Source organism: Pteropus vampyrus, unplaced genomic scaffold (assembly GCF_000151845.1).
Source record: "Pteropus vampyrus isolate Shadow unplaced genomic scaffold, Pvam_2.0 Scaffold85, whole genome shotgun sequence".
Classification (NCBI taxonomy): domain Eukaryota; kingdom Metazoa; phylum Chordata; class Mammalia; order Chiroptera; family Pteropodidae; genus Pteropus; species Pteropus vampyrus.
In genome coordinates this window covers 8,028,103-8,053,283 of record NW_011888866.1, presented here as the reverse complement: position 1 = coordinate 8,053,283, position 25,181 = coordinate 8,028,103, and the positions used below count along the sequence as shown (strand labels likewise).

General features: G+C 35.3%; 1 protein-coding gene across 5 annotated transcripts in view; it reads right to left on the bottom strand.

The window, feature by feature from the left end:
- Positions 1-25,181, bottom strand: part of PRTG (protogenin) — a 120,206-nt gene that overhangs the window by 13,110 nt on the left and 81,915 nt on the right. For all 5 annotated transcript variants that reach the window (XM_023532564.1, XM_023532565.1, XM_023532566.1 and 2 more), the window contains 5 exons: positions 8,896-8,991; positions 8,035-8,221; positions 7,234-7,361; positions 5,901-6,071; positions 817-999 (listed from right to left, as the gene is read on the bottom strand). In XM_023532564.1, coding sequence (XP_023388332.1) covers positions 817-999; positions 5,901-6,071; positions 7,234-7,361; positions 8,035-8,221; positions 8,896-8,991 — 765 coding nt within the window. The remainder of the gene's footprint in view (positions 1-816; positions 1,000-5,900; positions 6,072-7,233; positions 7,362-8,034; positions 8,222-8,895; positions 8,992-25,181) is intronic.

Genomic DNA, 25,181 nt, shown 5'->3' with positions numbered 1-25,181 from the left:
GACTGCTCTGTCCTTTTTTTCTTTCTCTTTCTCTGGCTGTGTGTGTCCTTCTCATTCATTCATTCTCATTCTCTCCTTCCCCCGCCCTCCCCCCACACACGGAGCAGTGAATGACTATCCTCTTAGGAGCAATGAGCCCTTAATTCTGTCCTGAGTTCTGCTAGCATTTCCTCCATTTAAAGTTGTTTGCCATCCTCCCCACCACCCAGCCTCCTGCGCCCCCGCCGCCCCCAACACACACGCGCCCACTTCCTCAGAGAGGAGGAAAAGGAGGTGTCTAGTCCTGCACCACAGGAGGCCCCAGCTTCCTTCAGAACAGGACAGTTGCCTTGAGTGGAGTGAGAGTAGCTCTTTAAAGAAATATTTTTTTTCAATTGCTTTTCTGAAGAGAAACAACTTTCTCTCTGGAAAGGCTGCTTTTCTGTGGTGGAAACTCTTAATGAAAACCATGCTCTTCTGAGCTTGAACACCACAACCATCACTGCTGTTTATGCCCATGAAACCTCCCAGGAAGCCTACTCCCATCAGTTCAGGGCAGTGTGGCTCATCTGTCTTAGTGATTGCACAGCCAGGAAGAGAGATGACTGGGACATAGTGGTCTGAAAACTGCAGTTAATTCTGAGGTGAGTTTGTTTCCTTCCAGGAGTGCAGAGAAGAGCCATGTAGCTCCACAGCATCGGAACTTGACAAAAATTCAAGGAACTGAGTGCAGGTTTTGGGATACGGCCATGGTAGGAACAGATATAAAGTACAGCGGAGCTGAAAATATATATGCACTTTCTTAAGAAAAATCAGTGACTGTGACAGTATACAGACCTTTGGCATCAGCAGAATCTAAACGCTTAGGCCTCTGGTTTGATTCAGAAGTTTCCTTTGGAAGTACTGCCAACTCCACAGAATTTGAAAAGGGTCCTTCCCCCACTTCGTTGGATGCAGATATCTTGACAATGTACACATTTCCTGCCACCAAGTTTTCTAACAAAGCCATGGTTATTGCCCCTATGAATAAATACATCAATTAAAAATTAAGTAACCTTTACCTGTCATTCATTCTTTCAATCACATAATCATGGATCTTTATTTTAAAAATATTTTTCTGATTATAAAAGTGGCATATGTTCATTGTAGAACATTTGGAAAATAAAGCTAAATATAAATAAAATGACAATCTCCCATTGTTAACATTTTGATGTATCTGTGTGTCTGCACAGTACCTGTATTAAGGACATATTTATTCTGTACATTTCTCTATCCTAGAGTTTTCACTTATTATACCATGCACACTTCCCCTACGTAATTCTCTATAATTTTGTTTTAGGAGAATTTCTTAAGACTAACATATATTTTTGTGGTTTTTTTTAATATATATGTTTTTTACAATATAATGTTTTCCTCTTTACGTAGGTATGGTTACTTAAAATATTAAAAACATTTTATTATGGAATATTTCAAAAGCAGGTAGAGAAAATGGTATAATGAACCCAGATTCAACAATAATTAGATTTTTTAAATCCAATAGGAGAGTCTTTTTTTTTTTTTTAATAAATGTTCAAACTACTATGGGAATCGCTGTGATAAATGATCTTGTCCTTAATTCTTAAACTAGAAACAACACAATTATTTTTGTAAGTATAAAATAGTTTTCACCCTCCTAATCATGATCTAAGATTTCTTGAATGTAAACAGGAAAGAAAATGCCAAAGTTAGATAGGAACCTCAGAGTGTTGAAGACTTCGACCTCAGATTAACTATTAAAATTATCACCACCAATCTGCTTAGCATCTACTTCTCTCCAAAATTAATCTTCATTTAAATTTATACATGACATTTGGAATTAAAAGGTATTTCTTCTGTTGGCATGACTGCTAGCTAAGAAGAATTCCTATTTGGGCACCACTGTTTCTTGAGGGGCTCTTTTTGCTCTTGGTCTGCCACTGCACTGAGGTATTTTTCTTACAAAAGGGGCTCCCACCCTAGGAACTAATCCTAATGTTAAGAAAGCAAGTGTAATAAAAATTCATCAGAAAGTTGTTCCAAAACCACATTTGTAGGTAGACAGTCACAGGGGAATCTAGCTTTCCTTTCCTACTGCGATTTCACTTCATTTTTTTTTCCTGATTCAGGGCATCCTCACAATAGAATAGCCTCAAAGAGTTTACGATAGCTTACAGGAGGCCAGAGCTGGCTACTCTAGTGTACTTGCAAGAGTATGTTTTATTATGCAAGTGAAATGTGGGGTGATCTTAGTGCTGAGGACACGATTCAGAGGCCACTTCTGTAGGTCACATGATGTGAGGCAGCTGAACCAAGTGGCAAAGAGAGGAGCCAAACGCAGCTTGTTTTCATATTCTATGGTTTCAACTTGGCCTGAAGAGAGTGTGAGCTACTTGAGTACACAACTGTTAAATAAACAAACTGACCCCTATTTAGAATCAGGAAAAGTCTTTCCACTCTTACCATGTTCTTAGGCAGGTGAATTAAAAATCTAAGATGTATTGTGACATGTTAACAATAAGCTGGAAGGAAGAACATTTCAATTTCTTCACAAATAGACAAACTGAGTTTCCATTTTATCACAGAATATATTTAATTTTTAAAAGTACTTGGCAAATACTAGTCACTACCTGAAATTAAAGGTCTTTCCATTTAATTTAAATTTTAGAAGCAGAAGATATGAGTATGTTCATATGCATGTGTGCTGCCCTTCTTTCAGACCAAAAAAAAAAAAAAAAAGGCAACTATAACATTCTGGTTCCCTTATGAGCACATTCAAAGCAGTTCCCAAATATTAAACTGAGCTGACTATTCCTGCATGATCTTGGCATACTGTCTCAATCTAGTGCGATTATTTCAGGCTACTGCCTTTCCTATGTGTCTGAATCTTTAGATAAACTGGTAGGAGTTTCACAAACCAGACAGTGTAATAGGCTCAGTGTTATATCAACATTGATCAAATGCTGGCATGCTACCAACTAAGTAATTTGTGGGCACATTACGGAACTTTGCTTTCCTCATGGGTGCAATAATTCTCACCTCATGTAATGATTATAAAAACTAAATAAACTACCCCTCGCAAGTGTCTGACACGAGTGTACATATTCGATGAAAGTAAGTCTTCTCACTTCTGACATCCCGCTCTTCCTTTTCTGGAGGACAATATTTTCTTATTTTCATAATTGAACAGCGTAATTTGATTGAACAGCTAGCATAATGCTTTTACAAGATAATTCTCAATAAATGCCAGCTGAACCTATATTAAAATGTAATCTTTTTATTACCAAAGGGGCATTTATTTAAAATGTTAAAGCAAAAGGTAAAATTTCCAGGTTGGAGAAGCACCCCAGAATGCAGTCTCAGACCTTTTTATCTTCCATTCACACTTTCTAAGTGATTTTTTTTTTCACTTTCACAGTCTTAAATATCATCTTCACCCTGATGACTTCTAAGTTATACCACTAGTCCCATAAACTTAATCCTCCCATCCAACCTCTTAGGCATCTCAAATTTAACATGTTCAAAATCAGACCTTTGCTTCTCTTTTTTATTACACCCTACATCGATCTACAGCAAATCTAGTAGCTGTTCATTCAATTTATGTTCTAATAGTTTCTTACTATCTTCTCCATTATCACTCCTGTTCAAACCATTAATTCACATGTAGACACCTGTGTATTAGACTCCTAACTTCTACTCTTACCTCCTTACAATCAATTTTTCAGGTGACTGCCAGAGTAGTCCTATTAAAATATAAATCTGATCAAAACTCTCCAATATCTTCTATCTCTTAGAATAAAATCTGTGGTCCACAAAGTCTGGCCTACACGATCTCCCCTTGGTTACTCCCTCTGCCCCCATTTCCTACTGCCTGCTCTTCCATCCACTCTAGCCCCTCTGTCCTTCTTGTTCCTCTAACATACCCAGCACACTTCTGTCTCAAGGCCTTTGCACTTCCCCCACATATCCACATGGCTCTGCTCAGATGTCATTTCTTCCAATGGAACTTACTTTACTACCTCCCATCAACACTTTGTCTTTTCCCCCTTTTGCAGCTTTCTTTAAAGCACTTATGACACTAGTTGAATATTTATATATTTGTTTGTGTGTTACCTGAGATATAAGGTCCAATGGGGAAGGGATATTGTTTTGTTCACTGTGGTATTTCCAAAGCCTGTGGAAGAGCCTGTCACATATAATCGTTCAATAAGAATTCATTTAATAAATCAATTATGTTCCTACTATTAGTAGTCCAATTTATTTGGCAAATGTTGTAGTAAAGGGATTCCTTTAGTAAAGAACTTTAATGTCCAGTATGAATCTCTAATAGGAGGAAATGGCATATAGTGTTTCTCAAACTTATTTAGTCATGGAACTTTTTTTTTTTTTTTTGAAGAGGGGCACCTTTACGATTTTGGGAAACTCTTGCTATGAGAAACAGGGTTCAAGAACTGTAAGAAAGCATGATTTCTAACAGTACCTTTTAGATTTTAAAATAATTGAGTAGTTTGTGCTGATTTACTGTATATCAAGAAGTGTAAAGGCTATAATTTCTGATCCTTTAAATTACACAACAAGCATTATTTCATATCACATTTCTGCTCAACCATTTTAGCATGTACCTCTGTTGAAACAGTGAGATGATTTACAGCCTCATGAGTGACCTCGGGAAAAACCAACAGAAGAACTGCCCAGCTGATCCCAGTCCAAATTGCTGACCCACAGACTTGTGAGAAAGTACAGTCGCTAAGTTTTAGAGTGGTTTATTAGGAAGCAATAGTTAACTGATACAAATATAAAATTAGATTGCTGACAAGTACTTATTACTTTCATATCTCTTCAGTGACTAGGAAATCATTACTTAGGGGGGCTCCTGATTAATGAAAAAAATGATACAACTATCAAAACTCTAGTTAAAGTTATCATTTGTTTATTTTACAATTGCACAAAAAGCTGTATATTACATCCATGTAAGTGTCTTTAAAGTTTATTCTCTTAATTGGGTAAATATTCTCCTTAAAAAGTAAAATGTATGTGGAAGTGCCTTGAACTGTAAAGTGTTTAGAATATAAATTTTATTCTTGAAATCCTCAAGATTTTAATTGCTTGGCAAACTGTTCTTTTCCCAGCATGCATGTCTGAATTTAAAAAGTGCCAAAATAATAAATTTTACTATTTATGTGATGACCCATCTAAAAACTGGCATTAAGACTTGTCCAAATGAAAGATTCAAACATTTCAAAAGGATATAATGATTTTTTTAAAATAGTGTTAAAAAATTAAATTTAGTGTTCTTAAGCCCTAATTAGCTTTTCTCTATACTTAAGTGTACCCTAATATTCATATCGGTCAATTTATTTGCAAATGGACCATTTTAGTAGCTGTACAAAGGTCTTCTCCCATAAATCAGGTCCTCTTCTAATGTTTGTTACTCCGGTGCAAAACACACCACCACCAGAAGTCTAGTAATTACCTATAACAACTCTCCCTTAATTCTCTCTCAACCCTCCTTAAACTACCAAGTCCTGTAGATTTTACCTCCTTAATATCTTTCAACCATTCTCTCCTTTCCATCTCAATCTTCATTACCTGAATCCAGGTTTATCATTTCCTTCCTGGACCATTACAATTACTTACTGGTCTCTTTGCATTACTCTTACTCACCCCTCAACTCCTCCTCAAAAAAACCTCTTTTATTTACAATAGTCAGAGAAATGCGAATCATATGCTCATGCTTAAAATGTCGATGACTTCCCAACACTCTCGGAATAAAACCAAAATCTTTAATAATTTGTTACTTCACAAATATAAACTCAAAACAAACTCTAGGTCCCTCTTTCCCATTGTTTCTTTATCATTAATAATCTTACTTTTCATCCTCTTTGATAACTTAGGATCATATTTACCTTCTCGGTGTAGGACCTGCCACTCTCCTGCAATCCAGGCCTTCCTTGATGCATACAAGATAGTATAGCGCGTCACAACTGTCTCTGGGCCATCAGGGGGTTTCCAAGAAACCAGAGCAGTGTCATCCTCTATCAAGGTCACTTTTACTCCAACTGGTGGGCCTGCTGGTGCTGTGTACACACGTAGAAAATATGGTATTATTAGGATAAAATGATAATAAACACTCAAATCCATGGCTACTAGAGACTGACAGGCATAGAAAAGAGTTTGAAAAACTAGGAACCACTATAAAAACATCTCAAAATTACAGCTTTTACAATTATTAGTCATAATAGTAAAATACTATTTTCTTCATTTTCTGAAAGCTAATTTCATTTTTATAATGTTCAAAACATTTAAAAAATATAAAGAACATTGTAGATTCCTAGGTGGGGAATGACTAAGTCAGAGGGTTTAAGCACTTTTAGGATTCTTGATATGATTTTGCCAAACTGATTACTAGATAGGTTTACAGTTTCGCCAGTAGCACCTGCTTATGAGATAGTGAGTCTTACCCCATTAAGTACTGAATATAAACTACATTTCTTACTAAAATTTATAGAATATATATTCAACCTGATCTAGGAAGCCACAGGCGAAAACACTTCTGAGACCAAAAACATTTAGTTTTTCTCCAAAAACTTGTGAATCAGTGAGTTTATAGGACAGAATTTACACTAATAATGTATACCTGTGAAGGTAGTGAAGTCTTGGGATTTTAATTGACCTTATTTTTAATATGCACTAAAAGTGTAAAGAGCTGGTTTGGGCACCACATTGCATGTGGAATATTGTCAAAACCATAAAAAAAAAAAGCCCTTGCTCACTGAAATAAATGTTCTTTGTCTTCTCTAATTAAAATAATTAAAATAAGGTCCTTAGATCATCTAGTTCTTCATTCTCGTTCTAGAGAAAAGGAAATGTAAGTCTGGAGACATGAAGTATCTTAGCTAGAGCCATAGGTAAACTATAGAATTGGTGCTCAATCAGGTATCATATCCCCTGCCCTGTGCACGGCATCAAGCTCATGTATACATTCATTCTAATATGGGCTCCTAACATCATTAACACATACATTATTTACTTATTTGTATTTTAAATGATTTTGGCACAGGCCTGAACAGCATACCTGATTTTTTAAAAATTTAGCGTCCCCTAAAGAGGCACTAAGAAATTAAACAAATATATACCCATTAACTGGTAGGTGGCAAACCAGGGTAGTTGCCTCTTCAAAGTGACATATATATTTTTTAAACATTTAGATAAAACCCACAAGGGAGCTGCTTTCTTTACCTTCTGGAAGGGTAGAATGGTAAACGACAGGGCTCCAGGGACTGGAAAGCTGATCCACATGCAATCGAACAGCAAATTCATATTTGGTGTTTGGTTCTAGACCTTGAACCAACATGTGAGTTTCTGATCTATAATAGTGAGCAATGAAATTGTTAATGCTGGTAGCACACTGTTTCTAAAAGTTTGTCAATACTCCCAATCAATACAGGTAGGGAGGACATACTGTTATTAGCTCCTCATTTTCTTTAAAAATTTATTTTATATTGAAAGAGGAATCTAATTCAACTGTTAGAATACTACATTTAGTATTATCCTATAAAAATAAGCCTACAAATGGCCTCTCTCGGAGGAAACTAGGAAATTAATAGTATACAAATGTCCTAATACAAAGGTATTTCCTCTGAAATATTAGAAGTCAAATTATTCTTTTAAATCATAGTGATGGGCATCTTTTTATTTATAACTTAGGAAACATGAAAACTAGTTTTATTTTTTGATGGCAGCATGATAATAATCTTTTCTTTCTTTAAACATGCTTTTCTTTAGCTACTTGAAAGTGAAAATAGCTTCTTCCTTAATCTTATTGCTTGAGGCTGGGAAAAAAAATCATTTACAGAAGGAAATTATATGTCAAGAAATACAGTTTCTGAATTTGGTAAAGATGCAAAATCCCCAGACATTTTATAAGTAAGATAAGTCCTGAGATGAATGCTTATAGGAGAAGCTCAAGCTGGCCCAAGTGGTAAGAAGTATGAATGGGGAGGAGAGCAAAGAAAACAATCATTAATAGAAGCTACATACGTTTGAAGGTATAGAACCAAAGAAGCATTCTGCAGGCCGACAGGGTTACAGCGGATGGTGTAGTTAATTATTTGGGCAGTGGTGAACGCAGGCCTCCTCCAGTGCAGGAAGATGGAAGATGAGGTGTTAGCCTTCGCATAGAGATGGTGAGGTGGTGGTGGAGGAGGAACCATGCGATCACGAACAGCTATTGAAAAAGACAATGTTAATTTACTGCACAGCATAACATTTAATGTAGAAAGTGATAAATGGTAAAATCATAATACCCCACCCTGTAAGTTGATTTTAGGTCTCTCTTCAACAAGAGGTTCATAGTGGTCTAGAGATATGTTATTCAAATCTGTGTATTTCTTCCATGAGTTAGATAAGGAATCAAATTATTATCAATACTTAGATTGTAAAACAGAAGCATAGAGAAGTGAAGTTATCAGCCAAAGGCATTCAGAAAGCCAGTAGTGGACTTAAAACTAGACTGACACCCATTTTAGTAGCAATAAAATGAAATTGCTCTTAGTAGCAATAAAACTGAACAGCTATTGGAAGGAAATAACTCACCTCGAGATTAGAGCAGATAAAAGAAAACTCACTATATGCAGGTTTCCAGGGTTATTTTCCCAGTTGAATCTTTTACGGTCTTTTGCACGTGAAAGTAAAATAGGATCTTATAATTAAATACATCTCACTTAAATATTTCCTGAGCATGTACTTGTTCAAGAAACTATGTTAGGCACCATGGATGATATAAAGTAATAAAACCACTAAGGCTTCCAAGTAGTAATGAGATTTAAATTTAAAGAAGGAAGAGGAGAAAAGGAGTGTGAGCTGTACGGAGTGAAACGAGCCACCATAAGTCTTACGTACACACGCATCCTGGGGTGCTGACTGTCTGATCTGCCTGATAGCCATCTTCTATATTGTTGTAAGCCAGCAGCCTCACATGATATTTTCTTCTAGGGTCTATAAAGAAATCAACAGGTAATAATTAGGTCTAGCCATCTAGATTTGAACAAAAGTTCTAGAGCCTTTCTAGATTTGGTTTTAAAATTTTTCTGAATGAATAATAGTTCTAAGTAAAATTAAATATTTTTCTCTCCCTATCCTACACAATGCCTCAGCAATTCACCTTAGTATGACATTGCTATTGTGACTACCAATTATTTAAAATTTTCTTCAGCTCACTTCAAACAATAACATTACTACTACACTTCCTCCTCCTTCTCAACTGATCAGAGATAGATTCTCAACTTTAAAAGACTTGGGTTGTGTGATAAATCACCTATATGAGACGTTACACGACGTAGAAGTTTTGGTTTAGTTATTTGAGGGTAGTTTATTAAAAGCATGAAAATCAAAGTGGGATGTTTTATCCCCCAAAGTTAAGGAGAATTACAACTTTCATCCTTTAGTACTTCTGAAAGTTTTTATAACCATGTAGTTATTTAGGTTTATTTTTAAGCATGCCCTTTCCACAAACCTACAGTTTCAAGTTGAGAGCTAATTTCACCAAGAAAGATGAGTTTGAGCTCCCTCTACTGGTGTTCATTAACTATCACAATCTGTAAATAAAAGTCTGTACCATGCGTATTAAAACAAAAAAATTTTTCTGGTCTTTGAGGAAATAAATGGTTATAAAATTTAAATGATATACTTTATAAGATATACAATAAGTTTAGTAATATAAATAAATTTAAGTGTAACCGTTCATGATAACATTTAACTACAGAGTGCTTGCTTAGGGCAAAAATAAATACTCATCAGAAATAATATATTTCTTTTCTCTCCTAGCTTTACTGAGGTATTGCTGACAAATAAAAGTTGTATATATTTAAGATGTAAAACTTTATGTTTGAGATAATTATACATTATGAAATGATCACTACAATCAAGCTAATTAACATCTCCATCATCTCATATAGTTACCATTTTTGTGTGTGTTAATGTGTGCTGAAAACCTATACTCTTAAGACCTATACTCTTAGCAAATTTCAAGTATACAATATAGTATTTATAACTTTAGTCCTTATTCTATATATTAGATCTCCAGAACTTATTCTTGCATAACTGAAACTTTGTACCCTTTGTTCATCTCATTCCATATTCCCCACCTTCCGATCCCTGGCAACCATAATTCTACAATCTGTTTCTGTAAGTCCAACTATTTTAGATCTCATATATAAATGAGATCATGCAGTAATTGTCTTTCTGTGTTTGGATTATTCTACTTAGCGTAATTTCCTTTAGGTTCATTGATGTTATGCAAATGGCAAGATTTCATTCTTTTTTAAGGTCAAATAATATTCCAGTGTGTGTGTGTGTGTGTGTGTGTGTGTGCGCACGCGAGTGCGCGTGCCACATTTTCTTTATCTATTCACCAGTCGAAAAACATTTAGGTTGCTCCCATATCATGCCTATTGTGAATAATGCTGCAAAGAACATGAGCATGCAGATATTCTCTTAGAGATACTGATTTCATTCCTTTTTGGTATATACCCAGAAGTGAAAAAATAACCATCTTTAATAGACATATCCAATGTGGAAAAAGACTTACAATTAAAAAATAAAGATAATTATAGAGTGAATACAAACTCTTAAAATCCAAAAATCAAATGTGAAGTTTATTAAACTCCCTGAAGTAATTTAAGTTTGTATAAATATTCTAGAAACTGATTAATATGTTCTAATATTTAATATTAAAATCCATTTAAAGATTTCCTAAAATATAAAAATTTATTTCTATTTGTTTTGGTAGAATTAAAAGCATGAGAAGAAAAATTTATACAACTTAGAAAATTTCTTTACTTCTAGATAAAAAGCTAAGAAGACTAATAACTTTTGACTACCCTATAGAAAATGTTTTTCAGATACAGTATCTTGAGTATCTCAAAACTCTGTAAGATATGTTATTCTTACTTTTTAGAAACTATGGTAAAATGTATTAAGCAGCATGTCTAATGTCATATAAAGCTGAACCAAGAACTTGTGGATGTGACAAAGTACTGGGCCTTTAAATTTACACAAATAAATGCCTTTGTCACAGCACTTAAGTTTGTCCCCTTTTAATGAATTTTAAAACAGAAATATTTTCAAATATTTTATAAAATAGTTATCAGAAAACATAGAAACACTTTTGGATTCCATCACTCAAATGATTTCCAATATTCATCACTAAAATTCTAAGATTCAAAAGGTTTTGATTTAGTTTAAGGACAACTTAATTTAAATCGTTTTCTTTCTCTCTTCCTACCATATTGCTGAACTCAATAGTCAACTGAATTCTGAGTTCAATATTACAAATACTCCCTGTGAATGGGTACAAATGGAATTCATTTGGCTCTTTGCAATCTTGTTCTTTATATAAATTCATAGTGCAATCTTCAAAATTACGTCTTTATTCTGTCTCTACTCAGAAGAGTATCTTTAGGAAAGCTCCTTGACTATGAGGTATTATGTCAGGAATGTAGCAGATACAGAATAGGAATGAAGAGATAGCATTTGCCCAAAGTGCTCAGTCTCACGGAGCCAGATACAGATGCGGCTATCTCTCAGAAAAAGCTGACTTTGATGAGGGCTAGGTAGAATAATTAATCTTTTCTTCTACTGTGCAAACAATCGATCAACACTTCATAAATATTTCTCTGGAATTTTTTTTTTGTAGTCCTAAAATTGATTCTTCAAGTTTTCCTTTCTTCTTCTTTAAAAAATGAACTGCTTGAACTAAATTTTAAACCCAGAATTAACCTTTTTTTTTGGCTCATCAGATAGAAGTAGCTTTATGAGAAAATGAGAGGTCAGAGTTGCTCCCTTAACACCCTCAGAACAGAATCCGATGTCCCACCACAGGGAGGAGCACCCCTTCTGGTTCCCATCTGGAACTCATCCAAGTAGCCAGTGCAACCATCTCTGGTGCTGGGCTCCTTCCCCTGCTAGTCTACATGAGGTCAGGAAAAGGTAAACCATCGAGCAGGCAGATCAAGTACATGGGGTGCACTAGATTCCTGTCTTCTACACATTTGTCATTATATGATCCTCTCTTTATGTTCTACAAAGAATCTTGTTTTACAGAATAAGAAGTGCCAGGATGGGGGCCGAGCTGAGCAGTAGGCCACATGCGTTGGCCGTGTGCTCCACTTAGGCTTTAAAATTACGACTCCAATTTCAAAATCTAGTCCTTACATTATTTTGACTTGTTAATGCAGAGACCTCCCAGAACAATGTGGCTCATTCTCATTCACCAATCTGTCAGAAATTTGATTTCACATACCGAGCCCTCAAATAATGTTAAAATGAGTATTATCAGGCAATAAGAGTCATTAGCTAAAAAAGAAAGCAGAGAACAACTACACGATTAACAAAATTAAAATTAAAGATACAGAGTAAAAAAAAAGAGTTTAGGACCAATATATTAAACACAGGTGAATGCACAAATAATGTACCTCGGCCTAAGTAGCACAAATTCTAAAACTCTACAGTTCTGCAAAGACTCTCTAATGCATAAGGGACAAAGCAGAGACCCAGAAGCAACACTGAAATGCCACAGGGAACAAGTTCCCATGGCCTGTTAAACTGCTTCCTGAGTATGTGGTGCCACGTATGTGGTGCTTGGTTACATGAGACTCAGCAGACTCAGGCTAGCTATGTGGTTTAGGGAGAAAACAGCAGAGTCAGGAAGAGCAGCCACAAAGAATAGTGCAGGCCTTCTCAAAACCAAGTGATGAAAGGAGAAGAAAGGGAGAGAGGGGAAAGAGTTGTTTCCAGTTCCTTCAAAACTCAGCACAAGGGGTATTAAAAAAAAAAAAAAATCACTCCTTAATAGGGTTAACTCTTAATGGTCCCGGGGGTGATGGCTCAAATAGTATTTGGATTTATGGTTAAAGTTGGTTAAAGATTTAGCAATATGCAAAGATGAAGGGTCAGAAAAGAAAGCTCAAATTAATTTAACACAAATCTGACTTTATAAACGTTTTGATTCATGACTCCAAAGTGTCAGCTTAAGTTAATGTGATCATGATCCTAGACAAATTAATGTGTCTATTAGAGAGTCAGCCCTTGGCCAAAAACTGAAGATCTCCATCTTCGAACATAGCTATCTTTTTTCCACTGGCTCCGGGACTGGCCTCACTTCTTTCCTTTCTGATTTACTCCGACCACTTGCTTTTCTACTTGAGTTTGCTTCACATAGGGAGGAATGAGAACTAGAAATCTGGCTGGTCGAGAAAGAGTTCACAGGTATCAAATAAACAATTTGTACCTCTTAAAAATCAGGCATTGTATAGAAGACTCAAGGATTAGAAAGACAACTCTCGCTTTCCATTTCAATCTACCAAAGGAGACATGCTGGTAAATGAACACTCTGTATTACTGACTAATTGTATAACCTTGAGCAAGTTTCTTAATTTTCTTAGCCTCATTTATTTTCCTTTGAAAAATAGAGATATAATCCCTTAGAGAGATTTAAAAAGTATTAAATGAAATCATGCCTATTAAGTACTTTGTACAGTTCCTATAATTAGTAGACACACAATATTATTGTACTTATTATGTGAGTAAAGTTACCTGGGAGGACAAAAAATGCACTACCAAAAATACGGTACACTTTAGTTTAAGAATCATCTTTGTGCAGTCAAATGAGTATCAAAGATGTTCGTTCATACAAGCAAGGTCTAATATCCAGAATATCAGGATATTAACAATTAGCAAATATTGAACCCAAGTTCTAACAACTCTTTGTCTTCATTAATATTCTCTGGTGTATAGAGTAGGTAGAAGCTCTCAAGCATGTGTCTAACTTGTATGTATGAATGAATGAGCTGCGTTTTGTGTTTATGGCCACTGAGAACACTTGCTGTTTTGGCAATCATGTCATATGGTGTATAATCCTCTGAGCCTCAAATCCACCTTCATCCACGTCTTCCATATTAATCTAAGTTCTTATCTGCTAACAAAGAAACAACCTGATGATGATAAGTGCTTTGCAAAATAACTTAACAGATTTCTTTTTTAAAGAAAGAACAGTAGATCATTTTAGAAATAGAAAATATAAAAGAGTTTGAGGACTAGCATTAGAAACAGCAAGCAGATAGACACAAATAAGTTCATTCTGTTAAATATATTCAGTTTTCACAATTACGTTTTTATTACCTTCAGTAAGTACAACTCAGAATAAGAGAAACAAAGATCAATAAAATGAGACTACCTGTAATGCCAAAATCTTTTAAATATGCACTATTCAAGAACCTAATTCCATTCAAAAAGTATATGACTTAACAGTAATAATGCATTAACTACATTTTTAACATCTTAAGTAACCTACTAAAAACTTCAGTATGACATCCTCATTTTTCACTGCAACATATTCTTAAAGACTACAAAACAACAAAAAACCGACACCTTTAAGTGTTTTACTGGAGTAACTTGCGTTTTCTCTTCTTCATCACTAGATGGCATCTGTGTGCCTGTCACAACCCCACTCATTTAGCTGTTAAGAAGGTGGGTGCTATTCAGATACCAACTGAAACTGATGAATGAGCAACTCAAAACAGGTAGACATAAAATATAGTTATTGCTTAAGTTTCACCAAATGAAAGACTTCATGAAATGCAAGCAGTAAAAAGGAGAAAGGCTCCCTTGGACCAGTGTTCGTAATACGTATAAATATTTCAAATGAGCTTTTAAAAACCCAGTGTGGTAGGTATTGTTTTTGTCACCTGTCCTCTACAGAGGAGGGTAATGAATCAACGCTACTAAGAAGCTAAGAGACAGTCTAGTACAGTGGTTAAGGGCTGAGATGTCAGACCCAGACTGCCTGGATTCCAGTTCTAGCTTGGCCATTACTGTGTAATTTGGGGGAAGTTATTCTTTCCCTATGTACTGTGGTTAAAATCACCTACAAAATGGGTATGATGGTAACAGCACCAACCTCTTGAGGTTGTTGGGAAGAGGAAATAAACTAACTCATATATACTGACTAAAAGAGTGCCCATGATAATAATACCACCACCAATAACAACATATGAATAAAAAATAATACAGATAAAAATGTCAATAGTATTAATATAAAATAATTACTATTAGCATCCCATGACTCCTAATCACTGCTCCCTTTTATGCAGAAGGGCAGACTGGTGCAGTGAATAAAGGATACCACTTGGGTTTGAATTGAGTTTCCTCATCTATAAAATGGGGATTAAATGGGTTTATATTTGTAAAATGCTTAAAGAAATGTCTGGCAATTAGCAGGTATTTTTTTAGTGCTAAATAAATGTAGAGGAGAGGGCTGGTTTGAGAATTAGGGGATTTGAATTTGAATTTTGGATTTAGTAGCTGTGTGGTTGCAAAGGCAGTCTCCTGGAACTCAGTTTCTTCACCTTTAAGATTAGGAAGTTGAAATATATCAGTTGTTCTCAACATTAGGTAACAATGCATTAGGGGAGTGATGACAAAGATACAGTTAAGTACCATGCAAGATGGGAATGAAAGCTGCCGAGAGATTAGTTAAAACTTCAAGAGAATTTGAAAGAGGGAATGGAGGATGGTAGGAAGGGCTTCACAGAAGTGCATTTGAGTAGAATTTCTTTCACCTTCTAGGAAGCATGAGGAAGAAGAGACTGAGGCCAAGGGAAGAGTATGAGCAAAGGCTCAGAGACCAGAACACATGGATCAGGGATGAGTAACAGAGAAGAGTTCAGTAAAGGATGCATGAGTTAGGGTCACATAGAAAAGTCAGGATGGGAACAGATCTCAGAGAGCTTTGACAACCACGCTAGACAATGAATTTTATTACAAATATACAGAAAACAACGGACTAAATGGAACTGGTGAGAAAAAGGATTGATGGGAAGGAGTAAGAAATCTCCCAAGTTACCAGCCTGAGTCGACCAACAGAAATGGAAGAGGAAATGCTTGGCAAAGCCAATGACATGCTGAATCAGAGATTCCAGAGGAGCATTCGAGTGGAGCTGACCAGTATGTGATGAAACGTGTGGTGTGGAGCCAGCAGTTAGGATAGAGAACCACATTCAGAAGTCATCTACACAGAGGATGGGTACCAAGGGAGAGAAAAGACAGCAGGGACTAGAAACCTGGGGGTGAGAAGGGAAGCGATGTTAAAAAGTCATGAGGAGAACTAGGAAGGTAAAATGTCACGGAAGCCAAGAAGAGATTGGTTGATAATGTCCAATACTGCAAAGAAATCACCGAGGATAAGAATGACATCTGGCACCTAGGTCCTTTAATAGACTAAACTCATCAGGAAAGAGTGGAGGTAGCAAAATACATGGAATTAAGTAGCAAGGAAGTGGTAAGTCACTGGAGAAAGAGCTATAAATGGGAATGAAAATGCATTATCTTCTTATATATATCCAAATGTTAACAGTGGTATATATATATGGAAGAATTTTTAGGTATTTTGCTTCTTGTATTTCTATGTGTCCTACAATAAATATGAATTGCTTTGATAATAAAGTAGTTGGGGAAAATGTATTATCTTTTATATGCCAACAGTTAGTATGTACCTATATGCATTATCTTAAATAAGCCTTACAATAATAACTCATGTGAGTTATTATTTTTCTGTTATAAAGACACATCTACATAAGTAAACCAGCCTTTTTTAAAATTAACCATATTTCTATGTAAGATATGCAAAAATATACGTTAAACTCCCCTGATTCTTTAGTAAGCTAGAAATAACTGAAACATTTTTGATGCCTTAAAACCATCCTTAGGAGCAGGAATTATTATATCTTCTATAACAGAGAGTACTTGCTTTTTTAAACTTATTTTTCTTGTCCTTCAGTTCCAATTCCATGTTTCTGGGCCTGTTTTATAAAGCCAGGGGCCCTATAATCACTAATGTTTGAGAAGCCAAATAGCAAAACATGTAAGAACATGTGTAAATTAAGAGAATACATTCTAAAGAATGGCATTCTCTGCTGTAGTGTGGCTTTGTGACTTAAACCCCATTTTTGGCCCACTACCAGGTTTTTAAGTTATAACTGAAAGAGGCCAGTTTGTAGGCCCTTAATAAATGGGTGATATTAATGTACACTGAAGGTAATCAAATACACAGTAGAGCAAAAGCAGAATCATCGAAGATGTAAACATTGAGAAATAAGTGAATTTTATTCTAAGGAGAGAACTTTTAAGAACTCCAATCCTATCCGATTTTGATCAGTGTTCTGCCCTTACATTTAAGATATAAAAGATAAAACTAATAGGCTCATGTAGTAGAAAGTTCCTACACCATACTTTCCCCCACAAACACTGTGAAGACCAAGTGTTCTCTGACTGGAGATGAACTTGGACAGTAAAACTAATGGACATCAATTCAAACTTTATGGATTCTTTGTTGCAATACTGACATATCCAGAACTTTGGTTTCCTGGAAAACACGTAATAGAAAACAATCTTTTACGAAGTATTTAGCTGTGGACCAACGAGAGATAATATTGGGGTCGTGAAAAACAGGCCTTTGTCTCTTCCAGTTGCGGCTTCTTGGTGAGGCTTAAGAGGCTCAAGAGTCAGGCCAGAGTGGACAGGTCAGGGGTAGATAAAATTAAGAGAAAACCTGAGGTCAGGACCGTGAGAAAACTTTACGCCACAAGAATCAACCCACCTCCGACATCATTTCTAAAATTCAAATCTGGTGAAGACTTCAGTGAGTTTTATTCTCCATCCTTCTATGAAAACTTCTCAAGTGGTGGGAAAAATAATCCTCCCAAGACCAAAGGAAGACAAAGCAATCCATCTACATTAGGGCAATTTTCTGCTACTTGTTCAATTTGCAGACATGGAACATGCTGAACTGGCTTAATAAAATGTCTTAAGAAAATACAAAGCATTATTTTTAAAATCATTATGTACTACTTTGAATTCTTTACTTGAAATACTGCTACAGAAAAGCTCTGCTTATATTAGCAACACAGTGTCACCATTAAAATTAACTTCAAAGCATTAAAGATAGTCAGGTAAATTAGGAAATGTATGTGATTATAAGCAGCAATCTGAAAAGCTGCTGATATAAGGTCGGCATATGTGAAGTCTGAAAATTCAGTAGGAAATGCTCAGAATAAGTGAGAAAGGTGAAATTCTGAAGGATGAAACCTAGTATCTGGCCAAAGGTCCACTTTTAATTTAATCTTTTGTGGTACAAGTTTTTGTGTGAGCCTTTTCAGGCCTATTGTTCTCTTGCAGTCCGACTGGAAAGCTCCTTGGTCTGGCTAACCAGGGTGACTGCACTGCCCCCAAGCCTATCCCTCCAACACAATACCCCTCATATAATTATTCAGAGAAGAGGCCAGCAGTATGGACTGCTGTGACACCTGGGTCATGCCCTCTGACATAGAATCTGGGGCCAGCCCAAGCCTCGTCCGGCAGCAGAAGAGCAGAAAAAAATGCTAAGGGGGATGGGTGGGAAAGCAAAGAGTAAAACACTCTGCTTTAAAATGCTATGTTTAAGCACAGTAATGAAAACACAAATCACACTTAAACAATGTGATTTACCTTCAAGTTATCCAAATGTTGTAAGACCTGTAGTGTTTCTCTACTCTAAACCATATCAAGATTAGGGGAGTAGGTCTCTTCCAAAAAGGAATTCTTTGTCTTGTGTCACAAGACAGACTTACGTTGAACAGAAAAAGTTATTCATAATAGTTAAAATAATGCCTTACATGAATGTGCTAGTATATTGGTTTGAAAACAGAGGTTTTTAACTAAAGGAATGTATGTTTTACTTAAAGCCTAGATTAAGAATGCATTCTTCTTTTGTTTATAAACTAAATTTTTGTAAGGAACTGTTAATCATAAACATTTTTCACTCTGCATTATAAATTTAAAGGAAGGCTTTTTTTTTTAAATAATCACTGTGCCAAAATGTTATAAATCTGTTCTGCGATAATACAGAATATCTATTTGAGTGTAAAATATAACAGCAGATGGAATGGGCAATCCCCTACTCTCCCAATTTTTCCTATGTGTTCAGTAGAACAGCTCTCTGTGGAAGCTAATGATGGAGTATTTGTCTAAACCTGAAACGACTCCGTCCCTTTTGTTCTGTCCCTCTGAAGGGCTTTAAGACAAATAACATCTCTCACTCCCAGTAAAAACATCACCTCTCCTACTGAGTTTAGGATAATTTAGAAGAGTTTTTCGTATATGAGATTTGAGAGTCAGTTTCCTACCAAAATAAATATGTCCTATCGATAATCTCTATTTTAACACCCCTCCCCCAAAAAGAAAAACTGGGTAAAATCCAGAAGCATAAGGCTTTCCCAATTATATCATGTTCACTAACATTTTATCATGTTATTTCTTTCTTGATGATGTAATTTCTTTTTTATACATATATCAGGCTTTCAAAACTTCTTTTAAAAGTTATTTTTCCTTGTTGACAAATGCATTACTTGAAACTATCTGGATACGAAATATTTGGGGTTGAAGATTTCTACTTGAATACTGCCATGAATGAATCTGATTTAAATCCAAACATTTGAAAACAAATATGAAAGTGATACTGGAGACTCCCAAAACATTTTTTGATCTTTTGTGTCCTTTTCTTATGGCACTCTTTTCCCTTTGTGAATCCCTGTGGAAGAAAGGCACCTAATTGGTCCAGTTTGTAAGATGAGTGAACACTGCCGCTAAGTCTCTCCCCCGACACCATCAATTAATGGAATTATGTTGAGGGCTGATATTTCCTTGCGGGTGGGGGAAAGAAAGGAGGACTCCAAAAGAGGAATGGCTTTAACTGTCCCAAAATTTATGACAGTCATTATGTAAGCAGTATTAACGTTGGTTCACATATATGTTCCCCAATAACTTAAAAGTGAATAAAAGGGAGCAAATGCTGATTATAAGAATTTATAATTATAATACAACAAAAGCGTTAAAAGGAGAGAGAGAGAGGTGCAGCCTCCTAGGACAATTAAGAAGCTATAAAATTTACAAATGAGTTACTTAAGAAAATGAAATAAATACCTTCAGTTATGTTGACATTTCTATCAAGAGCAATCCTTACCCTAAAAGCATCTAAAGTACTTGACTTAGGCTACTGTACTTGGCTTAACATTTGTTTAAGTAGCTGCTCTGTCTGCCAACACACATACACTGTCTGTCTGACATACATCATTGCCTTACAAACAATATTTTTATAGACTGACAGAGAGAGCCTTTTCATGACAACCAAACTTCCCCTGAAGCCATGAAATAAATTTCCTTCCAGGACTAACATTTCTCCATTTCACTGTCATGGGCTCGCCATGCCACTTTGACCCCTTTGTGAAGCAACATGAAAATACCATCTATCATCTCCTGAACCACGGCGACTTGGTCGGAGGTACACAGTTTCATTGCAAAAACATCTGTGATTTGATAACCATTCCTCCAAATCTCAGCACTCAGCAGTTAAAAGCATGCTTACAAGATGGGAAAGATTCAGGTAGACAGCTTGAAAGCGATCTTAAATTTCTTCTCAAGTGGGAAATGCAAGCTGGTGAAATATCAGTTTCATCAATTATAGGGATAAAACATGATTATGTTATTTATTTATGCCCCTTTAGAACTCACAAGAAGCACTATGTTACAATAATTTATTAAAATTTTGTATCCCTCTGAAATTGATTTTAATATTAGCAGATAAGAGAATTCTGGGAGTTCTTTGGTACAAGCAGGTGCAGGTCATTACCATGTTAATTGGCTATGAACAGTATATTTAAATTCTATATAAACCTTAAATCTTTTAGGTACTGAAAGACACTGAAAATCTTTGAGATATTGGAAAGTATTAAAAATAGCTTTAAATGATTTTCAACACATCTGATAGAGACTCTCAAACAATGTGTGCATACAGAACTAAACCAAAGGATTTTCTGATAAAATATTCAACAGAAGACCCAACATTTCTTATGTTCGGTATCTGTTATTTTAGAAGTGCTGTTGTTTTAACCATGTGCACAATCATTGTAAAACCATTCCTAATTTGGTGGTACCGATTAAAGATTTAAAAAACAATATAGGGCATTTTTAACCTTTTAAATTATATTTTAAACATTTGGTATATCTGCTCTATTTCTTGTTCTCTTAGTGTACATACACACACACATTTTTTCTTTTGTTGAATCATCACAACATTTCACATCTAAATACTCAGATATGTTTCCCCTGAGAATAAGGACATTCTCCCCAACGTAACCACAGCACCACTATTATATCCAATAAATTTAACAATGACAAAATTTTATCTAATTACTAGTCCAGTTTTAAATTTCCCATATTACACCAATAGTGTCCTTTGTAGCTCTTTCCTCACCATCACCCCCAAATCCGACAGAAGGTCACACTGCATGCCATGTCTCCTCCATCTACGATTGTTCCCTGTCCTTTTCCTATCTTTCACTGACAATGACATCTTTAAAGAATCAGTCCAGATGTTTTGTAGACTATCTCACTATCTGGATCTATGTGACTGTTTGTTGATTATTACATTCAGATTAAACATTTTGGGCAAGACTATTATGTTGGTTAGATTATGTCTTTTGTAAGTGAGAATTCATTAGGTTGCTGTTGAAGAGAAATATTACAGTTTCAAAAGCTTTCCTAACTCCAGAATTGCCTAATTTTCTTAGTGGCCAGTTTTGTCTCTATTTATCTCTATTTATCCATATGAATATTTGCATTGAACTCTTGCCTGACACTGAGGGCAATAAAGAAAAAAGCACCAACACGTTTTTAGGCTTCTTGTAAGATATCTAGAAATACCTGGGACTTTTTATATAAATAATGCAAATGTAGATTTCTTTTTTTTTTTTTTTTTTGATTCTCAGTGGGTCACACTGGATGGTCCATTGGTAACATGTACACAGCACGGGAAGAGAGTACACTAAGAATCAGGGCCATAAAGCATGCAACCAAGTCAACACGGGACAGAGAATTTTTATGATTAAAACAATCACTGTAATGCCTCAGAATGGAAGTGTTCATAGAAAAATGGACCTTTAAAACAAGGTCTCCTTACTTCTTAAAGGTTTCAGAGGTTTTAAGTGTAGTTTCTATAGTTTCAGAGGGTCAGAATTAAGGCCCATCTGCCATGATTTCTCCTCTGAAACAAAAAGCCATTTTATAAAACGAGTTAGTGTATTCAAGAAAGGGAAACACGTTAAAAATCATCATAGTAGGCCATCCAGATGGAGAAAGGTGAAAGTTCAAAAAAATTATTTTAATTGTTTCCTCCCCTAAAATCTCTAGGTCATCCAAAACCCTATAACTTGTTAAATGACCCTGGAAACCACAGGAATCTTCTTTCCTTATTATCTTAAGTCATTGTCAAGCATAAGTTAGTATAGTTTTCAATAAACAGATTCATAGAGAATTTCCAACAATTTGAGCATATAGAGTTTATCTGGAGGTATTGTATTTCAGGGATTGAATTAGCATATTACAATCTTCTTCTAATAATTAAAATTTCCTGTGCCCCATAGCTAACAATGTTTGTGGTTTGCTTTGGAAGTACATAGCTAAATTTAGAGGCATTTCCAGCAATCATACGGGATCTTATGCAATACAGAAGCCATAATCCTGTTTAATCGCTTTTCCAATTTTTGCTCCAATTTTTCCATCTATGTATGTCCAATTTAAAAAAATACTTTAGGATGTGAGGGCGATCTGGCTGCGACATCTGTCATCCCAGGGTTGACTCGGCTGATCTGGCTGGCTAGGTGGGTGTTCCCTTCCTCCCTCACCACTCCATGTGTGTCCCTCCCGAAGCTACGCACTTGGTCGAAGAGGATGACCTTCCCCGATAGAGGAGAGGACCGTTCTTCAGTCAAGGGTATACCAGTAGCTGCGCTCCCCTGCAAACAAGGTCTCAAGATAAAAAAATACTTTATTGTCTTTTTCCCATTATGATCAAATAAGTGTTTGTTATAGAAAATTTATAAAACTGAAATGAGCAAAAAGAAGCGAAAATAAAATATCCTTAGGTATGTTTTTCCATTCCCTCTTCTATCCGTATGCACACATATTCAATATTGTTTTTTGTATTTTACAACCTTTTTTCGCTTAATATACTATGAACAACTCTTCATGTTATTAAATAGTCTTCTAAAACATTTCTTTCAATATCCATATTTATTCAAATTGTAGGGATTACTAAAGTTTATTAAATCTTGGTAGCTGAATTTTTAGGTTTTCTCCAGCTTTTCAAAATTATGACCTCGTACACTACAGTGAACATTCTTGGGGTTAAACGTTTGTGCATGCTCATTATTATTCCTATGATAGGTGTTTATTAAAGGAATTTCTGGGTAAAAGAGAATGTATATTAACTTCCCTGCCACCCCACCTTTTTGGTGTTGCCTAATTAATCCCTAGAAAAGCCATGTATCAATTTATACTCTCACTATTAATATTAGTGTTCTTAAATCCCAAACTCTTACCCAACACTGGATCTTTTCCTTTCATCACCTGTTTTTTATTTTGTTGAATTTTCTGTTTCCGTATTGACTTACACCGAATATTTCTTAGAAGGAAGCAGGAGGTATATAAACTTGAAATAATGACTCAAGATAGATATATTTACACAATCTACCAGGGAAGATGTAAAAACAGTGATAATCATGCAAAATGTGCTGCCTACTATCTTCACAGGTTTCATGTGTTATTGTTAACATCCTGGCAGGCTGAGAAAGCTGATGCCATTTTAACCTTCAGCTGAAGCAACTGGTCTATAGTTTCCAGGATAAACTAAAGTTAAGTGTCAATGGAGTCAGCTATCTTGGCTAATTCAAGAGACCTCTACTTAGGTAGGGCAGCCTACATTTTCTGAGACGGTATACAAAGTCTTTCAAGATTTCAAACATCTCAAAATAGAATAGAAAAATATGTACAATTTCAATTAACTCTATCAGACTTATGCTATCACATTCGCTGATCCAAATCAACTGATAAATCAGGTTGTTTAGATGAGAAGATACACCAGTCTTTAGCCTGTTTTGATGAATAGTTAATGACTATAGTTTATACCATGCTTTTCTTAATTCTCTCATTATCCCATCAGAGTCCTTCACCTAGTTAACTTTTATTATCCTTCAGATCTCAATTCAACATCAGTTTCTCAGAGAAACCTATACTGATCCCCACCCTCAAACTATATATATGTGTTCTCTATAATGCAGCCTTACAACCCTCTATGATATTCCATCACAGCACTTACTAAATAAAGTTTGTAATTATAATTTATGGGGTGATTTGATTAATCTCCATTTCCCATTCAAGATTGTAAAGCTTCATAACTGGGGTAGTTATTTAGAAATATCTGATTCTCTATTTTAGTATAGTGGTCTCCAAATTATTTTATTTCACCCTCCATTAATAATTTTTTTTTCTAGCATGCATAATCATAACACATATACCTTTATTTATAATGTATACCTGTGTTACTGTCCTATTATGTACATTATAAAGCAAACATACAAAAATATTTTAAAGGCTAAGATAAAAAATATTTTCCTCTGGCAATAGCCTATCTTACAGCTCTTTCAACCCCTTGGAGTATTAGTATAAGGCTTAAAATTTCATTTGCATTAACTAAGTTTTTAAAGAACAAGCTTAAAACAAAAAGACAAAACAAAACCCACAAGTATAATTACTGCAATACAGAAAATGTTTTTTCCTATCCACCTTGAAGTTTCTTTCATGTGCTAATGTGGCATTTAAAAAAAAAAAGTCTTCTCTTTTAACCTACTTATATCTTTAAGGACCTCACACATCTAAAGGTTCTTTACATTCACCAGAAACTTCCAGAGTGGTCTCGGGGCTGACATGCACTGTGATTAATGGACAGTATTGATTTAATTTTCTACAACAAGAGTTTTCTCTTTTGTAAGAAAAATTGTTCGCAATTTATGTCAAGCATTTTGCCATACTTACGGATTGTTAAAAATAGGAAAACGAAAAGCTTGCTGAAGTTTTTCCTTCATCCATAAAAATACCTTTTGAAAATTCTAGCCTATTCAACAATCAAAAGATGATCAATAACTATGAGCATCTTCCTAATGCCATGAAAACATAGCTTTTAGTTATCATTTTAATGAAATTTTATTAGCACACAGAGAAAGGTGAAAATAAAAGTGAAATCAATTTAATAAATAATCTTC